We start from the raw sequence: 19,276 nt of genomic DNA on the forward strand, positions 1-19,276 counted from the left end.
CTGTATAAAATCTGTGCAACAACGCATTTCTTAAGTTCTTAATAGCAAAAGCGCGATTGAATATGACTGATTTAAAATCTAAAATATTATGCAAAAATTTGTAATAATATCTGTTACAGTATTAATAGAATACTAGATACGTTAATGAGATATGAAATGTACATAAAGCTCACCGCCATAAATGAAGATAAAGATAAATTGTACTTTCCAAACGTTGACAGTTTAATATCTAAATTATTAGACATTATCATAAACATAAATGTACGTTTTATGGACTTTCCATATTGGTACCATCCTTCGTGAAATGCATTATCCGTTATTTCAGCACTCTAAATTAGAAATAGAGAGAAAATTCTACATATCATAGAACATTATTAATTACAAACATTTCTTAGTTTAATCTCATTTTGTATGTAACGTGTACATTATTTAGAAGTAGTGCAACAAAGCCTACCGCATCTAGTAACTGTTGCACACAATAACATAGTATATAGAGCTCCACAACCCCACCGACTGCGTACGGTATAACCGATAATCCTTCCCACAAAGTTACTGATGGTATCTAAAATTTACCAAAAAATAGAACGCATCGGTAATATACTATCCAAGTAAAACAGGAAATCGCAATGACATCAAAATGACATAAAAAATGATGGAAAAATAATCTAAAAATCGTCATTTTGCTATCATTTTGACATTATTGTGACTTGCTGTTCTACCTGAGTAACTGATAAGATGCAGTAACATTATGCTGTCTTTATAGATTTAGCACATATTCCAAGAGTATAAATTAGTATTAAACATTGTTACTAACTGAAATCATCATGATAGCAATACAGCAGAACCGAAAAACGTTTATTAAATATATTAAACTGATATTTAAAGACAGTAGTTTTCTTAGCATTACCATTATGCTGAAACAAAAAACACCACATACGATAATAAGATGCTATACTAAAAGATAAAATAACAATTACCATTGTATCATAAGATAATAATAAAATAATAAATTTAAATTATACATATTGCAATAATTTTTGTATAATTTAGTAACACTTATTTATTTTTTAAATAAAATATCAAACATTATAAACCAACACAAATATTAAAAGCAGGTTTAATTAAAACTAAAGGTTTTTGGTACTTATAACATTTTTGAGAAATTTAAAAAGTAATCTTACTGAATGATCGCATTATGATGCCGACATAAAGCTTTTATTTTTTCTTCTACGTAATAATTTATTTTTTCTTCTGCATTAAGATAACATTTCTTTATATTAAATTCGCTATGATCATCACTCTGAAGCAATCCATCTTGAAATATCATAGATAGTTTTAATGCGGTGTATTTATAGTGTGCCGTTATCAGCAACATCACATTTATTACGTAGCTTTCCACGCCGACTTTCTTCGTAAAAATATACGCGCTGCTCATCAGCACGATGATACTTCCAAACACAAAGATACCGGTCGTGAATGGCTCTTTGGAGTAGACAACTGGCATCCTGTAATCTACGTAGAAAAAGAAATTTTTTTGAAAGGCCACTACAAACGGTGAACTACTCCACAGTACTATGGACGTCACGCCGGCCGACCAGTAAAACTTAAGGGGAATCTCCATCGATTTTATAGTCGTTGTCACTATACTCCTCATCATTTCGTCCTCCACGCTCAGAATGTCATTCAGTTTCTGAATTAATTGCTGCACCAGTCCTCTACATGCGTGAATTCGTATGATTGTAGATACCACTTCCATAGTAACCACAATACCGATTAGACCATCTTTCAGAGCCTTTTCTTTCGGCACAAAAATACACCCGGGAACTAACACGCATGTTTGCACTATTTCGAGCAGCCATACCAGAACGCTATATATTTTCCAAAATATTGGAAACGACGAATTGTCGGCGGTCATTGGTAACAAATTGCCGGACACCAAGTTCAGCCGTACATTTAGCGGATTCACATTTTGGAAATCCATGTCGTTGATGTCGTTGATGACTGTTTCGTAACGAATTGTACTGGAACAGAGAATGGAAAAGTAGAATATGTAAAACAAAAGAGTCGGAAATGTTTGGTAGAACCGCGGTTCTATTTATTTATGATTTAATTTACACTACACGTATTTAGCTTCAAATATTGCCGCTAAAAATTTTTTATACTGTATTTATATGAAATGTACAAAAAATATAAATTTTAGCAAGTTGTCTGCAAATAAGATAATAATTTAATATAATAATAATAATAATAATAATGACAACAACAACAGTGTACTTAACTTATTAATAATATTTTGCTCAAAACTAAAATGTTTCTTCACAGCTATCGTCTGTTAGCAAGCATTATTGAAAAAGCACGTATACACTTCATGAAATCATCAGTGTGAGAAATAAACAGAAAATGTGCCGTTATATTTGTATTCGACTATGTTTCACTTACGCTTCTTTTTATGTCTACTGTACAATGTATGACATTTCCACCAGCATTGAAAGTTATTCGCAAAATACGAGTGATTTATTATTCCTCTTGAATTTCTATTTCTCTTTGTCCTTTGTGAATATATCATGGTGCCGTACGATGACAAGCTATGATCTCTCAGCGCAAGAATGTCCAAGAGTATTCTAATGTAATTATTATCTATAATTTCACAAACTACTTGATGATACTTACTACTGCTACATATTGAGACTCAGAAAGAGTCTTCTTATACTACTATCATAAGTAATGATATTATAGTTTATGAATAATTGGTACGATTCCCTAAGGCGGCTTATTTATTTTTGATAAACATAGAGCTGAAAGCAACCGTGAAATTCCTTGTAATTAGCACTAAACCATACAGTGATCATTATCTTATTGTTCATTATTGATCAGTGCCATGCTATGCGCCGCAAAGTCCAGAAAAGTCACAGTACCTATTTGACAGTATCTTACTCGTATGTCATCGACAAGAAATTGTGATGTATCTGATATAGGCCAATTTTAAGTGCTGGAAATGCTAATTTTGTTTTATAAACTATTTCGCAGCAATTTTACGGATGTTCACAGACTGAACAGTAAATTAATTTTCTTTTATTATAGTGTATTTCTCATTTGCACTAAACAACAAATCTATTTTGATAAATATGTTAAAATAATAATGTCTTTACTTAACTTAAATATATGTCATTAAAAATATTTGTTGCAAAAAGTGTTGGAAAAGCAAAATTTACACAAAAATATTATCATTAGGCGATCGAGATCCAGTCCGACTGAAGGTAACACTTATCTCTACTTAATTGAAAAATATTTTTAATAAAGTTTGCTATACTACTTTAGAATTACTTGTTTGTTTTAAATTGTAATAAAATAAAAATATAAATTATATTAAATCTTAGGCATTAGTATGTTATCATAAATTAATAATTTAACATAAATGTTTGCTCCTTACAGTTGCTATTTTAGTCTACCTTTTTATTTTGCAGAAAATTTAAAAATTATAACAGTAAATAGTAATGTATAAATTTTTATTGATTTATAGAACATAAAGATATTGGAATATTATCGTTATATTATTTATCAAATATTTTTATTATTATTGTTTTGCTTTATTGCTAACAATCCATAAAACGCTTTTTTCATACCTTTTCCATTATGTTTCATTCTTTCATCCACTCTTTTTTTCTCTTTTTTATTTAAAAATTTTCATATTTCTTCTGTTCCATTCCTCAAATTTCTTAACTATTTCTTCTCTATTTCTTTTCTTTCTTTTCTCCCTGCTTCTGTTCTAATAATTCCTTCAGCTTAATTTCTCCTTTCTTCCGTGTATTTTTCTCTTCTTTCTTTACCTTTCTTCCATTTCTGATAAATCTTTTGTACTTCTATTTTAATAACTTTACGTTTTATATTTGTTATAAATAATAAGTATTTTTATTTCTACTAAATTCTCTATTACAGTGATATCTACATTTTATACTAATTTTTCTTATTGTTAATTTAAATTTTTAATAAATTTCTAAGCTTAACGTTATACTGTGCACTGTAATATTATTTTTACTGAAACAAAAATTATGTACTTTAGAATAACATAAAGAAGCCTTACAAGTTTGTTTCTTAATTCTCTTTATATTTTGTTTATATATATAATAAAAAGTATACTTACTCTGTAAAATCTATACAACAACGCATTTTTAAGTAGTTTTTAATAGCAAAAGCGCGATTGAATATGACTGATTTAAAATCTAAAATATTATATAAAAATTTTTAATAATATCTTAAAGTATTAAAAGAATACTAATATAAAATATAATGGAATGTACATAAGACTCACCGCTATAAATGAAGATAAAGATAAATTGTACTTTCCAAACGTTGACAGTTTAATATCTAAATTATTAGACATTATCATAAACATAAATGTACGTTTTATGGACCTTCCATATAGGTACCATCCTTCGTGAAATGCATTATCCGTTATTTCAGTACTCTAAATTGGAAATAGAGAGAAAATGATATATATCATAGAACATTTTTATTAATTACAAACGTTTCTCGGTTTAATCCTTTTTTACATGTAACGTGTATATTATTTAGAAGTATTAATTGCAACAAAGCCTACCGCATCTAATAACCGTTGCACACAATAACAAAGGATGTAGAGCTGCACGACCCCACCGATTGCGTACATAATATGCAAGAATACTTCCCACAAAGTTACGGATGGTATCTAAAATTTACCAAAATATAGAACGCATCGATAATATATGTTAACTGATAAAATGCAATAACATTATGCTGTCTTTTATAGATTTAGCAAATATATTCCTAGAATAATTGGTATTAGAGATTGTTACTCACTGAAATCAGCATGATAGCAATCCCGCAGAATCGAAAAACACTTATCACATATATTAAACTGATATTTAAAGACAATAGTTTTCTTAGCATTATCATTATGCTGAAACAAGAAACATCACATATGACAATATGATGTTACAGTGAAGGATAAAATAATAATAATCATTATTAAAGAATCAGTATTAAAGAATAACTATAACAACAAATTTAAATTACATATTGCAATAAAATATTTAAGAAATGTAACTTCTTGTATAATTTAGTATGAACTATATGTGTTTTATATAAAGTATCAAACATTATGTAATGATATTATATAATAAATCAAACAAATATTGAAAACTGATTTAATTCAGATTAAAAGTTTTTCATACTTATAACATTTTTGAGAATTAATAAAAAATAAACTTACTGAATGATCATATTATGATGCCGACATAAGGCTTTCATTTCTTTTTCTGCGTAATAATCTGCATTAGGATAACATTCTTTTGTATTAGATTCGCTACGATCATCACTTTGAAGAAATCTATCTTGAAATATCATCGATAGTTTTAACGCGGTGTATTTATATTGTGCCGTTATCAGCAACATCACATTTATTATGTAGCTATCCGCGCTGACTTTCTTTGTAAAAATATATGCGCTGCTCACGAGCACGATGACACTTCCTAACACAAAGATACCGGTCGTGAATGGCTCTTTTGAGTAGACAACTGGCATCCTGTAATCTACATAGAAAAAGGAATTTTTTTGAAAGGCCACTACAAACGGTGAACTACTCCACAGTACTATGGACAGCACGCCGGCCGACCAGTAAAACTTAAGGGGAATCTCCATCGATTTTATGGTCGTTGTCACTATACTCCTCATCATTTCGTCCTCCACGCGCATAATGTCATTAAGTTTTTGAATTAATTGTTTCACCAATCCTCTACATGTGTGAATTCTTATGATTACTGATATCACTTCCATAGTAATCACAAGAGCTACCAGACCGTCTTTTAGAACCTTCTCTATTGGCACAAAAATAAACCCAGGGACTAACCCGCATAATTGCACTATTTCGAGAAACCATACCAGAACGCTGTATATCTTCCAAAATATCGGAAACGACGAATCGTCGGCGGTCATTGGTAATAAATTACCTGACACCAAGTTCAGCCGAACATTTAGCGGATTCACGTTTCGGAAATCCATGTTCTTGATATGTCGTTGTTTCGTAACAAATTGTTCTGGAACAGTGAATGTAGCGTGTGTAAAATGAGAGAGTCGATAATGTTTAATGGAGCAGTTTTATTTACTTATCATTTCATTTATACACTACGTATTTATATATATTGCTTTAAATATTACAGCTTACAAAATTGTAAAGTGCCATACTTATATTAAATGCACTATCAGTTTTAGCAAGTTGTTTGCAAATAAGTCAGTAATTTAAGAAATTGTAGTAATAATATCAATATACTTAACTTAATGATGTTTTGCTCGAAGCTTAATGTTTCTTTATAGCTATCGTCTGTCAGCAAACATTATTGAAAAAGCATGTTCACATTTCATAAAATCATCAATGGATGAAAAGAGAGGAATGAAAAGAGAATGTGCCGTTGGACTTGTATTTATCTTTGCTGACATACGCTCTATTTTGTGTCTGAAAGACACATGTGGCATTCCTACCATAATTATAAGTCACTCATATAATTTGAGTAATTTATTATTCCTTTTGAATTTCTGTTTCTCTTTGTCTTTCATGAATATATCGTGGTGTCATCCGATGGTAAAATACAATTTTTCACCGCAAGAATGTCTCCAAGAATATTCTAAAGTAATTATTATCTATAATTTCGCTAATTACTTGATGATGCTGCTACTACTACTACTACTACTACATATTGATTCAAAAAGAGACTTCTTGTACTACTATCATAGATAATAAAATAGTTTACAAATGTTTGATACGATATCCGAAAGCAGTTTCTTTCATTTAAATATAGAGCTGAAAGCAACCGTGAAATTCCTTGTAATTAGCGCTAGGCCATGCAGTAGTCATTATCTTATTACTCGTTATTGATCATTGCTGCACTGCAATGTCCAGGAAAGTCACAGTATTTGACAGTATTTTACTCGTATATCATCGATGAAAAATTGTGATATATCTGATATACTAATTTGAAGTAGAAATATTAATTTTATTTTATAAGATATTTTGCCCTGCAATTTTTTATGGATGTTCACAGTCTAAACAGTAAATTGATTTTTTTATTATAATGCATTGTCTTGCTGTACTACACATCAAATCAGTTTTGGTATGTAAAAATTATATTATACTTGAGTAATTTAGATACATGTTATTAAAAAATTATTTGGAAAAAGTATACAAAATTTACATAAGAATATTATTAAAGCTTCCAAGATCCAATCTGATCGAACGTGGCACTTCTCTCTAATTAAAAAATATTTTTAATAAAATTTATTGTTACAAATTTAAAATTACTTGTTTGTTTTAGATTTGTAGTCAAATTAGAATATAAATTGTATTACATTTTAGGCATTTGCACGTTACCATGAATGTTTGCCTACAATTGTTATTTTTTCTTTAAAAATTTTAAGAACTATAACAGTAATTAACTTATAACAGCAATTAGTAATGTGTAAATTTTTGTTGATTTAAAGTGAGAATATTATTATACTATATTTTTACATATTATAATCACCTTATTTGTCAAATATATTTTTTATTATTTTTTCTACTTTATTGTTAAATATTTAAAAATCTAATGATTGCTACAATACCTAGACAATATATTAAAAAATTGAAGAAAGCAGTTATATGATTTGTGTTTATATATGTAAACAATCTAGTAGGTATATACATAAATAGTAGGTATATATTATATAATATTGTGTAATATGTAGTAGGTATAGTATTGATATTAACATTCTATCTGTATTAGATATTGATTTTTTTCTCTCAACATGTACATTGATTACGTAAAGGTACATTTAAGCTGTAATCAATTTCAGGTATTTTGTCATTAATTGTCGCTACTTTATTATTTTAGGTGCTATTATCGTTATGTATATTGTATAGGAATCAATTACAAATTGTAATACAATTACTGGTATTTTTGTTTAATCATTTTAAGTACTTTTTTCACTAAAACACGTTAACTTTACCAAACGTAAATAAGTTGCTCTCATAAAATGATTTATTTTCGTTATTAGATTGGAAGTAACAATTTTAACTACTATAGGCAAGACGTCTTCTTCGTCATTTTTTTTATTTCATTTTTAAAAACAGAAGGGCGATTGAGTAAGATTGATTTAAAATCTGAAAGAAAATTTGGAGAATGTTAGATTTTTTAAAAATATGACAGTATTACTGCGCATAAGGAAATAGGAAATGTACAAAATCTTACCATCATAAATGAAGGTAAGGAGAGATTAAACTTTTCAAATGTCGCAATTCTGCATTCTAAATTGTTAGCCATGATTATCAAGATAAATGTACGTTTTATCGATGGGTGAAGCAGATTCCAGTTTTCGTGAAACGCCTTATCTGTCATTTCCGTACTCTACATTCTCATAATGAAGCAATATACAACAAAAAATAATATAATTATATTATTATTACGTATCAGACACATTTTGTAATTCACAAAACTATAATGTGTGTCTAGTTTTATTAAATCAATACTTTATATTATTGTTATGCGTCATTAAAGCGAAAGGAGCAATTTATGTTTATATACTATTATAAAAAATAAATTTCGTAATAAATCAATCGATTTTATAACAGTTATAAGTTAAAAACAAAATATTATAAACGATAAATTACAAAAAAATTACCGCGTCTAATAATTGCTGCACACAGGAGCACAAAATATAAAGTTGCACTACTGCACCTGACGCGTACATGACAATCGAGATCGCTTCCCCAAACGTTGCTGATGTTATCTTAAATTATAAAAAAATATATTAGTTATTATATCACAATTAATAATAATTCCTGCTATAATTCAATAGTTATTTACATATCTTTTTATCCGATATTTCTATAAGAGGGGAAGGAAGAGCAATTAATAATAAGAAATTCTTATTACTCACGCTGCTCAGCATGATACCAATAAAGCAGAATCTAAAGACGCTGTTTACGTATATTAAACTAAAGTTTAAAGACAGCAGTTCTTTTAGCAATGAAGTTATGCTGAAAAAAAGCATAATATACTCGTATTCGTAAGACAAAATCACGTACTGAAAATCACATAGATTTAAATATAAGTTTCATACAGAGGGAAATATTATTCAAGCAAATAACTTCATAGGTACTAATTTGCCGTATGTTAATTAATCATGTTATTTATATTCTAAGTACAAAAATTGATAGACAGTTATATCGTACTGACTAAATTCTGAAATACTTACTGTACCACATCATTGTGATGTCGACACAGTGCTCTTATTTCCTCTTCTTTTCTTCGATTTATTCCAGGAGAATGTTTCTTTAGAGATTCATCACCTTCATCTTCTTCTTGAAATATCACCGCGATTTTCAGCGCGATATATCTATATTGCGCGGTTATCATCAGAACCAAATGCACCATGTACACATCCACCCCGACTTTCTTTAAAAACGTATATATCGCGCTGATCAGCAGGAATAAGTTTCCTAGGATAAAGATTTTGAGCGAGAATGGCTGTTTGGAGAAAGCAGCGGGTATTCTGTAATCCTCGTAACGAAACAGATTCTTCTCGAATACCAATACGAACGGTAGCGAGCTCCACGCTACTATCGACGCCACGCCGGCGGACCAGTAGAAGTTGAGCGGGGTCCTCACTGGCTTCAAAGTCGTCGTCACGACGTTCTTCATAGTTTCGTCGGCGGTGCGCAGAATCTCGTTCAGCTTTTGAATTAATGGGCACACCAGGTCCTTACGGGCGTGAATTCGCACGATCATAAAGGACATTTCTGTAAAGACTACGAAGCAGATCATGCCGTCTGTCAAAACCTTCTCTATCGGCACGTAGATGCACCCGGGCACCATCACGATCGGTATAAAGATCTGGCTCAGCCACACGAAGACGCTGTATATCTTCCAGAAGAATGAAAAGGACGTCTCGCGGTTGATCATCGGTAGCAGGTTGCCCGAGACCATGTTCAGCCGAACATTTAGGGGATTCACGTTTTGGAAATCCATGCTCGCAGCGTTGTCAATTGGAATTGTGTGATATCCTCCGTGTCTTAACCCCTTTGCACAATGCCAGGCAACAGGAACAGAGAAGAGAAATCAAAAATCATTATGTATAAATGCAGAATAAAGTGTGACACAGACAATAGACACAGAGTTTCCGTCACGTTGGAAATTCTGTGTCTATTGCCTCTTGCCAACCAATCATAGCATTCAAGTTTTTTAGATTGTAATTAACGATTTTTTGGTTGTTTCCTGTTCCTATTGCCTGTTGCCTGACGTGCAAGGGGCTTTATATTCACTTTGTTTCACGTGTGTCTCTCTATGGCTGCGGTCCACTTGACGCTACAAATGCTTCGAAGCATTCCTCTTCTCTTTTCTTTCAATGAAGAAAGAAGGAGAAGAAGAACGCTTCGAAGCATTTGTAGCGTCAAATGGGCCGCAGCCTATGTCGCGCGCATGTCTCCTTCCTTTTATGAAAATTATGCGCGCGGCTTTTCTATCGGAATTCAGAAATAACTCGCGGAACATCGTCGATTTTCGTTTTATTATTCCTTTTGAATTTCTATTCGATACCTGGGTTTGTATTAATTAAAATAATAGACGTCGTCATATGACAAGCAATGGTACTCTGTCCTTTTCGTTCTATGGTTAGTATATGTCGGTACTTCAATGCGTTGTCTCGATATAAGGGAGCAGTTTCTGAATAAATAACGATTTGGCGAAGTTATCTTTCAGCCTCTGCTATATGTGAAGAAATGAAGTTTATAAATAAATGCTGCGATGTCTCTCAAGAAATAAAGACACTCAATGTACAGGACTACAATCTTTATTACATCTATCACAGGGACATCTATATATATGGGTTTCTTGTAAGTGATAATTAGTAGCCTTTTGTCCGTTTTCTACACAGCAATGATTATCTTATAGTACTTTCTTAATTGCGCGTACGACTCTACCGCAGGATTGCAAGTTGCGAAGAGATCGCAGTACCTAATGCTGTTTAACGCGTACTTCATCGGGAAACGACGAAATAATTTTCTGAGTTAAATTGGTATCGAATATGTTAATAATGTTCTACACAAGGGAATGCTGAAGTGAACGGCCGAACTCCGACGGGATAGCGCCATCATCTAAGAATCTAAGCGGAACTAAAAACTAAATAATTATCATAATAAAGGCTTACAAGATTAGAAATCAATCGAAGAAAATGGAGCGTTGAGCCGTAACAAGATGTTGGTGTTCGTGTATTCTATTTTTATGTAAAGAAGTAACGTAAAACAATGTACAATAATTTACATATACATATATTCCAACTTAATAGACTGCGCGCCGATTATTTGTCGGACTTGAAACACAGCTATCTTTGGAACATTAATACCCTTCCTTCCCCGGAATTAAATCGACGCGATTTAATTATTTAAAAAACTGTAAAGAATTTATTGCGAACAATATTACCTCAGCCAGGATTTGAACCTGGAACCTCCCTCATTCCGTGAAGTGCGTCGTACCAATTCGACTACCGAGGCATGTGGTAATATTTATCGCAATAACCGGTTAGTAATAACAAACTTGAAGAAATGCATGTTTAAGCCCGCGTATAAATATATAATAATAAAGGCTCACAAGATTAGAAATCAATCGAAGAAAATGGATAGTCAAAACGCGTTCGACAGTATTCGGCAATATCCGTGCCAAATGTCATGAAAAGTTTATCAACTATTATACATCTTGCCGCTGCAGCAAAATCAACAAATTTTGATTTTGACGCAGGCGACTTGCGGTAGCCTTCTGATTGATCCATGCACTCTGATGCCGCACAACGTTGCCGCAGCTCAACGCGTCTATTGGAGTCTTAGCTTAACACTTTTTACGTGTATACGTGCGTCAGTGACGCACAATGAAGCACAAGAGACATTCAGTCATAACTGTCATAAGTCATAACACTCGTAACCTCTCGACGATCCACATGCTATCGCATGCTACCGATGTGTCCGGCAACACTGCGACTGCGGCACGTGGCGCGCCGAGTGAACGAAAGAAAATATATCGTTCCCTCCTTCTCGCTCTGATTGACAGCTGATATTGGCTGATATGATCGAGGCTGCTACAGTGTGGGTGTAGAGCACACAAGGAAGGAGCCATGTACGTACGTGTACGCTCGGCGTTGGAGCAGTAGAAGTGCGCAACATACAATAATCGGCTGCCTCTTTCTCTCCCGAGCTTTAGCTATAGCTAATGCCTCGAGAATCGCATACATTACCACTTTGGCTCCTCTATTACATGTCGCACGTCCCTTCCAGCGTGTATCCCTAGGCGTGAGTCACTATTGTGTCTCTTATTTGTTTTTCAATTAAAAATTGATATTACTACAAATAAAAAAAATTATTAGTAAAAATTACAAATTAAATTAAACATAGGGAAGACCGGCGGGGCGAAGTCATCATTATTTTTTCGGTGTCGATTTTTAACAACAAAACAAATAATTTTAGTAAAATTTGTAATATCTAGTAGGTATAGTATTGATATTAACATTCTGTCTGTATTAGTTATTGATTTATTTCTCTCAACATGTAGCATCAATAACATTGATTACGTAGAGGTACATTTAAGCTGTAATTAATTTCAGGTATTTTGTCATGAATTGTCGCTACTTTATTATTTTAGGTGCTATTATCGTTGTATATTGTATAGGAATCAATTACAAATTGTAATACAATTACTGGCATTTTTGTTTCATCATTTTAGGTACTTTTTTCACTAAAACACGTTAACTTTACCAAACGTAAATAAGTTGCTCTCATAAAATGATTTATTTTTGTTATTAGATTGGAAGTAACAATTATAACTACTATATATAGGCAAGACGTCTTCTTCGTCATTTTTTTATTTCATTTTTAAAAACAGAAGGGCAATTGAATACGATTGATTTAAAATCTGAAAAAAAATTTAGATAATGTTAGATTATTTAAAAATATGACAGTATTACTGTGTATAAGAAAATAAGAAATGTACAAAATCTTACCATCATAAATGAAGGTAAAGAGAGATTAAACTTTTCAAATGTCGCAATTCTGCATTCTAAATTGTTAGCCATGATTATCAAGATAAATGTACGTTTTATCGATGGGTGAAGCAGATTCCAGTTTTCGTGAAACGCCTTATCTGTCATTTCCGTACTCTACATTCTCATAATAAAGCAACATACAACAAAAAATAATATAATTATATTATTATTATTACGTATCAGACACAGTTCGTAATTCACAAAACTATAATGTGTATCTAGTTTTTTTAAATCAATACTTTATGTTATTGTTATGCGTCACTAAAGTGAAAGGAGAGAGCAGTTTATGTTTATATATTATAAAAAGTAAATTTTTCGTAATAAATCAATCGATTTTATAACAGTTATGAGTTAAAAACAAAATAATATAAACGATAAATTACAAAAAAATTACCGCGTCTAATAATTGCTGCACACAGGAGCACAAAATATAAAGTTGCACTACTGCACCTGACGCGTACATGACAATCGAGATCGCTTCCCAAAACGTTGCTGATGTTATCTTAAATTTTAAAAAGATATATTAGTTAATGTATCACAATTAATAATAATCTCTGCTATAATTCAATAGTTATTTACATATCTTTTTATCCGATATTTCTATAAAAAGAGAGAAAGGGGAAGGAAGAGCAATTAATAATAAAAAATTCTTATTACTCACGCTGCTTAGCATGATACCAATAAAGCAGAATCTAAAGACGCTGTTTACATATATTAAACTAAAGTTTAAAGACAGCAGTTCTTTTAGCAATGAAGTTATACTGAAAAAGAAAGCATAATATACTCGTATTCGTAAGACAAAATCACGATACTGAAAATCACATAGATTTAAATATAAGTTTCATACAAAGGGAAATATTATTCAAGCAAATAACTTAACAGGTACTAATTTGCCGTATGTTAATTAATCATGTTATTTATATTCTAAGTACAAAAATTGATAGACAGTTATATCGTACTGACTAAATTCTGAAATACTTACTGTACCACATCATTGTGATGTCGACACAGTGCTCTTATTTCCTTTTCTTTTCTTCGATTTATTCCAGGAGAATGTTTCTTTGGAGATTCATCACCTTCATCTTCTTCTTGAAATATCACCGCAATTTTTAGCGCGATGTATCTATACTGCGCGGTTATCATCAGAACCAAATGCACCATGTACACATCCACGCCGACTTTCTTTAAAAACATATATATCGCGCTGATCAGCAGGAACAGGTTTCCTAGGATAAAGATTCTGAGCGAGAATGGCTGTTTGGAGAAAGCAGCGGGTATTCTGTAATCCTCGTAACGAAACAGATTTTTCTCGAATACCAATACGAACGGTATCGAGCTCCACGCTACTATCGACGCCACGCCGGCGGACCAGTAGAAGTTGAGCGGGGTCCTCACCGGCTCCAAAGTCGCCGTCACGACGTTCTTCATAGTTTCGTCGGCGGTGCGCAGAATCTCGTTCAGCTTCTGAATTAATTGGTACACCAGGTCCTTACGGGCGTGAATTCGCACGATCATGAAGAACATTTCTATAAAGACTACGAAGCAGATCATGCCGTCTTTCAGAGCCTTCTCTATCGGCACGTACATGCACCCGGGCACCATAACGATCGCTATAACGAATTGGAACAGCCACACGAAGACGCTGTATATCTTCCAGAAGAATGAAAAGGACGTCTCGCGGTTGATCATCGGTAACAGGTTGCCCGAGATCACGTTCAACCGAACATTTAGGGGATTCACGTTTTGGAAATCCATGCTCGCGACGTCGTCAGTTGGAATTGTGTGATACCCTCCGTGTCTTAATATTCACTTTGTTTCACGTGTGTCTCTCTATGTCGCGCGCATGTCTCCTGCCTTTCATGAAAATTATGCGCACGACATTTCTATCGGAATTCAGAAATAACTCGCGAAATTATCGTCGATTTTCGTCGTTTCATTATTCCTTTTGAATTTCTGTTCGATACCTGAGTTTGTATTAAAATAATAGACGTCGTCATATGACAAGCAATGGTACTCTGTCCTTTTCATTATGACTAACAATGTTTCGTTCTATGATTAGTGTATATCGGTGCTTCAATGTTGTCGATAATGGAGCAGTTTCTGAATAAATAACGATTTGGCTAAGTCAACTTTCAGCCTCTGCTATGAAGAAATGACGTTTATAAATAAATGTCGTGATGTCTCTCAAGAAATAAAGACCCTCAATGTACAGGACTAGAATTTTTATTACAATCTTTATCATAGAGATATATGTATATGGCTTTCTTGTAAGTGGTAATTAATAGCTTTTTGTATGTGTTTTACACAGCGATGATTATCTTATAGTACTCTCTTTATTGCGCGTACGACTGTACTGCAGGATTGCAAGTTGCGAAGAGATCGCAGTACCTAATGCTGTTTAACGCGTACTTCATCGGGAAACGACGAAATAATTTTCTGAGTTAAATTAGTATCGAATATGTTAATAATGTTCTACACTATTAACTGCAGCATGTTTATGTATCACAATATTATTATAAAAATAATTTTTTCTTTTGCGATAGTGTTATAATATCTGTCGCGTGTTAATGATAGATTACAGATTGATAATAAATGATCAAATTTATAAAACGGATAATGTAATTTAATCGAATATAAATAGTAATAAATATGTAATAAAGTTATTTGTTGCTAATTTAAATTTTTATTTTTTTTCTCAATACTCTATATACTTAAGTATTATATATATAATATAAATTTATATATTAATATAATAATATACTCTTAATTAAATTCTGCTGTTCTTTGGAACTGAAACAAGAAATAACAATGGAAATATTAACCTAGCGAAAAATAACCCATTGAATCTATAAACGTCTGATTAGATAGACGTCGATTCGATGGATCATTTCTCGCTGGGAATCGACTCTACTGGCCATTATAATCGCCGAAACAATACGACCACGATTTGGTTCGATTATAAGCTTCTCATTTAAATAATTCAATTTATTGCGAAAAATATTACCTCAGCTAGGGTACGAACCTGGAACCTCCCTCATTCCGTGATGGATGTCGTACCAATTCGACGACTGAGGCATGTGGTAATATTTAACCTGTATTATATATAAACTAAATATTATTCCAACAATAGTAACTGCGCGCCGACAAATCGTCAGACTTAAATGAGATGCTTATATAAGTATATCAAAGATTACATGACGATAATCGAATCAAATCGTCGTCGTATTTTAGCAACGCAAATAAATAGTTAATTTACAAAATATAAATAAGCGTTTATAAAATTTTATTAAAAATTGAGAAAATGTAGTTAGATTATTTAAGACAAACAAGAAACGTACCTCGTACATTTTATTTCATTCTTAAAAATAGAAGAGCGAACGAGTACGATTGATTCAAAATCTATAAGAGAGAATAGACAATTTGGAAATAGGTAAGCGCCACAATAATATTAATATTGGAATTGTAATGTGTGTATAAATTTTAAAAGATTGCGAAAATAATTTACAAGATAGGTATAGATATTATTATATGTGCTCAATATAAGGACTACATTAAGTCTTACCGTCATGAATGAAGGCAGAGACAGATTAAACCTTTCAGAAATTGAAAGTTTACACCCTAAATTGTTAGTTATTATCATCATCCTAAACATATGTTTTAATGATGGTCCAAACTGATACCACTTCTCATGGAATGCTTTGTCTGTTATCTCTACACTCTAAATGTTACATAAAATCATAAAACATATAGCCGACTTTATATGATTTATAATTCGCGTCAGATTTCAAAATATAATTTTGTTTATTATATATATGTAGTGAATTTTTGTGGATATATGTATGTAAATATTTATGGATACGTATTCTAAATCTTCAAATATTTTTTTATATTATGTATAATATTATAAATATCATCTTTAGATTCCGATGTGGATTATGTATTGTCAAAAGTTTTAAGCTTTAAGAGACCGTAATTAATTGCAAACAGGCAACTTGCAATTTTATTCTATTTTATATATATATAGATTATTGATTATTCTGTTTTCAGAATCCTTCTTAATACAAAAGGGAGAATTAAAAATTTGAAAAATAGCTACTTTTTTTCACATAATAATTATTTCAATACTAGACATTAAGCTTTGATTTTATAAGAAATCAAACGTACGGTAATTTAAGACTTTTTCAAACTTGTTACAGAATAATGAAGACATACTGGAAGAAGGATGGTGACGATACATTTTAACAAAGCTTACCGCATCTAGTAATTGATTAACGCACGAGCATAAAATATAAAGCTGTACTAGGCCGCCGCATATATACATGGCGATCATAATTCCTTCTACGGGAGCCATCGATAATATCTATATAGGTTTGACATACATTGTTATATTATCATAAACATCTATCTTCAATCGTCTGAAAAGTATTTTTAGTATTATTATTGTCATCAAATATCACTCACCGTGCTTATCAGCATAATATCGAGAAAGCAAAAAATAAAAACATTTGTCAAATACATTAGACTCATATTCAAAGACAGTAGTTTCTTTAACATTAACGTCGTCCTGAAAAAAAACCGCATCGTAATGCGACATTAAATAAACGACTTACAGAAATTTAATACTAGTGATTATTTATGGCTAGTGATTAATTACTTATTTTGAGTATTAAAAGCAGTTTTTAATGCTTTTTAATACTCAAAATAAGTAAATATTGTAATTAATCACTAGCCAAATAATCACTTACAATATTAAATTTCTGTAAGAGGCAAGCATCGGGAATGGTATAAATTGCTTACTGGACCACAACGGTGTGATGTCGACATAACGCTTTCATCTTCAGGATCGTCAATGAATCTATCGTGGGATATTCCTCTTTGGATTCATTACGCTGATTCTGTGGAATATTTTCCCGAAATATTGTTGCAAGCTCCACCGCGATGTAGCGGTATTGCGCTGTTACCAGTAACACGAGATTTATCATGTAGACATCCAAGGCAACTTTCTTTATAAACATATACACGCTGGCAATAGACGCGATACAGTTTCCCAGTAGAAAAATTTCCAACGGGAATGGTTGCTTCGAAAGAACTATCGGTAGCCTATAATCCTCATAGAGAAAATATTTCTTCTTGAAGATCACCGCGAAAGATATGCAGCACCACACTATTATGGATCCCGTCCCAGCTATGCAATAAAATTTCAGCGGAATCTCCACCGGTTTTAAGGTCGACCTGACAATTATCTTCATTGTCTTGTTCTCAACGCGCAGAATTTCATTTAGCTTTTGAATCAGTTGAATCACGAGATCTCTGTGCACATGCATTTGCCATAATAAGAAAAACACTTCTATGGTGACCACTATGCCAACCGTCGCATCCTGCAAAGCCTTGTCCTTCGGCACGAACAAGATTCCGGGAATCACCGCGCTAGTTTGAATCGCTTCGATCAGCCATATGACGGCGCTATATATTCTCCACGCTACAGGGAATAAAGAATCGTTGCTGGTCATCGGCAACAAGTTGCCTGAGAACCTGTTTAATCGAACGTTTAGAGGATTTACGTTTTGAAAGTCCATGTTCTTGGTGGAAATGCTCTTTCGTGACAAATGGAAAATACTGTACAAAGTATAGCTTGCAAAGGTTGTTTTTAATATTTCTTTGTTTTCTCTATTAAAAAAATATATAATGTCCTCTTTTAAGTTGATTTCTTTCCTAAGTTAAAAGATAATTTAATTAATTGCAGCTGCAATTAGCGCTGATCCTTTTAATCCTTATAATGTAGCTATTTTTAAACATGTGTGCTAGATGTATCCAGATATATATTTGTATTTACCTCCGTTTGACATTTTCATTATCGCGCACACTCTATTCTTTCCTTCAGAAGCATGTACGGGACTTTCTATCGCTATTTGAAAGTTGGTCGCAACCGATCGTCATCTTTGGATATTTTATTGAATTTCTATTTCTTTGTAGTTTATATTATAATATGCATTGTCATTGAGGGGAACATCATTTCTCTTTCGCCGCAGTTATAAGCGTTTATTCTATGATGACAATATGGAAATATGGCAAATTTACTATCATCACCAGGAAGCTTTCACAGCTTATTGTAAAGAAATGGAGAAGTTTATAATCATCTCGACAAATTTGAGATATGTCACGATCTCTTCGTTTTATTTATGCA

General features: G+C 32.1%; 6 protein-coding genes across 11 annotated transcripts in view; 1 reads left to right on the top strand and 5 right to left on the bottom strand.

Annotated features, from left to right (window-relative positions):
* The window catches only part of Nachralpha4 (nicotinic acetylcholine receptor alpha4), a 255,707-nt gene that overhangs the window by 4,293 nt on the left and 232,138 nt on the right, over window positions 1–19,276 (top strand). Inside the window, exon 3 of the mRNA XM_071781731.1 lies at window positions 17,289–17,460. The gene's annotated coding sequence lies outside the window, so the exon portion shown is untranslated. The remainder of the gene's footprint in view (window positions 1–17,288; window positions 17,461–19,276) is intronic.
* On the bottom strand, window positions 2–2,579 carry LOC139815095 (uncharacterized). Of its 2 annotated transcripts, none has more exons than XM_071781737.1 (6): window positions 2,440–2,579; window positions 1,182–2,021; window positions 815–914; window positions 455–562; window positions 174–329; window positions 2–78 (listed from the first exon to the last, which is right to left on the bottom strand). In XM_071781737.1, the coding sequence occupies exons 2-6, from the start codon at window positions 1,979–1,981 to the stop codon at window positions 31–33; spliced, it is 1,212 nt and encodes a 403-aa protein (XP_071637838.1). In that variant the 5' UTR covers window positions 1,982–2,021; window positions 2,440–2,579; the 3' UTR covers window positions 2–30. The 2 variants fall into 2 exon arrangements, with proteins under 2 accessions (XP_071637838.1, XP_071637839.1); XM_071781738.1 differs by lacking the exon at window positions 2,440–2,579 and adding an exon at window positions 2,280–2,403.
* On the bottom strand, window positions 3,490–6,479 carry LOC139815097 (uncharacterized). 4 transcript variants are annotated; one of them, XM_071781743.1, is made up of 8 exons: window positions 6,310–6,457; window positions 5,985–6,071; window positions 5,249–5,852; window positions 4,837–4,936; window positions 4,598–4,705; window positions 4,310–4,465; window positions 4,142–4,220; window positions 3,490–4,035 (listed from the first exon to the last, which is right to left on the bottom strand). In XM_071781743.1, the coding sequence occupies exons 2-7, from the start codon at window positions 6,034–6,036 to the stop codon at window positions 4,170–4,172; spliced, it is 1,071 nt and encodes a 356-aa protein (XP_071637844.1). In that variant the 5' UTR covers window positions 6,037–6,071; window positions 6,310–6,457; the 3' UTR covers window positions 3,490–4,035; window positions 4,142–4,169. The 4 variants fall into 4 exon arrangements, with proteins under 4 accessions (XP_071637844.1, XP_071637842.1, XP_071637845.1 ...); XM_071781741.1 differs by having other exon boundaries at window positions 5,249–6,071; window positions 6,310–6,455; XM_071781744.1 differs by lacking the exon at window positions 6,310–6,457 and having other exon boundaries at window positions 5,917–6,057.
* On the bottom strand, window positions 7,570–10,740 carry LOC139815103 (uncharacterized). The gene is made up of 6 exons (XM_071781755.1): window positions 10,602–10,740; window positions 9,262–10,085; window positions 8,944–9,043; window positions 8,686–8,793; window positions 8,256–8,411; window positions 7,570–8,167 (listed from the first exon to the last, which is right to left on the bottom strand). The coding sequence occupies exons 2-6, from the start codon at window positions 10,032–10,034 to the stop codon at window positions 8,117–8,119; spliced, it is 1,188 nt and encodes a 395-aa protein (XP_071637856.1). The 5' UTR covers window positions 10,035–10,085; window positions 10,602–10,740; the 3' UTR covers window positions 7,570–8,116.
* Window positions 12,882–15,035, bottom strand: LOC139815104 (uncharacterized). The gene is made up of 5 exons (XM_071781756.1): window positions 14,075–15,035; window positions 13,754–13,853; window positions 13,487–13,594; window positions 13,051–13,206; window positions 12,882–12,962 (listed from the first exon to the last, which is right to left on the bottom strand). Exons 1-5 carry the CDS (start codon window positions 14,845–14,847, stop codon window positions 12,912–12,914), a joined length of 1,188 nt encoding a protein of 395 aa, XP_071637857.1. The 5' UTR covers window positions 14,848–15,035; the 3' UTR covers window positions 12,882–12,911.
* LOC139815099 (uncharacterized) lies at window positions 15,753–19,253 on the bottom strand. 2 transcript variants are annotated; one of them, XR_011732668.1, is made up of 8 exons: window positions 18,926–19,253; window positions 17,890–18,804; window positions 17,554–17,656; window positions 17,345–17,452; window positions 16,655–16,810; window positions 16,431–16,491; window positions 16,097–16,184; window positions 15,753–15,882 (listed from the first exon to the last, which is right to left on the bottom strand). XR_011732668.1 is itself a non-coding variant. In XM_071781748.1 (7 exons), the coding sequence occupies exons 2-6, from the start codon at window positions 18,666–18,668 to the stop codon at window positions 16,441–16,443; spliced, it is 1,197 nt and encodes a 398-aa protein (XP_071637849.1). In that variant the 5' UTR covers window positions 18,669–18,804; window positions 18,926–19,252; the 3' UTR covers window positions 15,753–15,882; window positions 16,431–16,440. The 2 variants fall into 2 exon arrangements, 1 of the variants encoding a protein (XP_071637849.1); XM_071781748.1 differs by lacking the exon at window positions 16,097–16,184 and having other exon boundaries at window positions 18,926–19,252.

This window comes from Temnothorax longispinosus, chromosome 6 (assembly GCF_030848805.1).
Source record: "Temnothorax longispinosus isolate EJ_2023e chromosome 6, Tlon_JGU_v1, whole genome shotgun sequence".
Taxonomy (NCBI): Eukaryota; Metazoa; Arthropoda; class Insecta; order Hymenoptera; family Formicidae; genus Temnothorax; species Temnothorax longispinosus.

Coding starts and splice junctions, on each gene's coding strand:
- LOC139815095 (XM_071781737.1), bottom strand. CDS start 1,981: ATGGATTTCCAAAATGTGAATCCGCTAAATGTACGGCTGAACTTGGTG. Junction 330..454: donor TGCAACAGTTACTAGATGCG/GTAGGCTTTGTT, acceptor TTTCTAATTTAG/AGTGCTGAAATAACGGATAA. Junction 79..173: donor CTTTATCTTCATTTATGGCG/GTGAGCTTTATG, acceptor ATAATATTTTAG/ATTTTAAATCAGTCATATTC.
- LOC139815097 (XM_071781741.1), bottom strand. CDS start 6,036: ATGGATTTCCGAAACGTGAATCCGCTAAATGTTCGGCTGAACTTGGTG. Junction 4,466..4,597: donor TGCAACGGTTATTAGATGCG/GTAGGCTTTGTT, acceptor TTTCCAATTTAG/AGTACTGAAATAACGGATAA. Junction 4,221..4,309: donor CTTTATCTTCATTTATAGCG/GTGAGTCTTATG, acceptor ATAATATTTTAG/ATTTTAAATCAGTCATATTC.
- LOC139815103 (XM_071781755.1), bottom strand. CDS start 10,034: ATGGATTTCCAAAACGTGAATCCCCTAAATGTTCGGCTGAACATGGTC. Junction 8,794..8,943: donor TTGGTATCATGCTGAGCAGC/GTGAGTAATAAG, acceptor TTATAATTTAAG/ATAACATCAGCAACGTTTGG. Junction 8,168..8,255: donor CCTTACCTTCATTTATGATG/GTAAGATTTTGT, acceptor ATTTTCTTTCAG/ATTTTAAATCAATCTTACTC.
- LOC139815104 (XM_071781756.1), bottom strand. CDS start 14,847: ATGGATTTCCAAAACGTGAATCCCCTAAATGTTCGGTTGAACGTGATC. Junction 13,595..13,753: donor TTGGTATCATGCTAAGCAGC/GTGAGTAATAAG, acceptor TTAAAATTTAAG/ATAACATCAGCAACGTTTTG. Junction 12,963..13,050: donor CTTTACCTTCATTTATGATG/GTAAGATTTTGT, acceptor ATTTTTTTTCAG/ATTTTAAATCAATCGTATTC.
- LOC139815099 (XM_071781748.1), bottom strand. CDS start 18,668: ATGGACTTTCAAAACGTAAATCCTCTAAACGTTCGATTAAACAGGTTC. Junction 17,657..17,889: donor CATCACACCGTTGTGGTCCA/GTAAGCAATTTA, acceptor GTTTTTTTTCAG/GACGACGTTAATGTTAAAGA. Junction 17,453..17,553: donor ATATTATGCTGATAAGCACG/GTGAGTGATATT, acceptor AAACCTATATAG/ATATTATCGATGGCTCCCGT.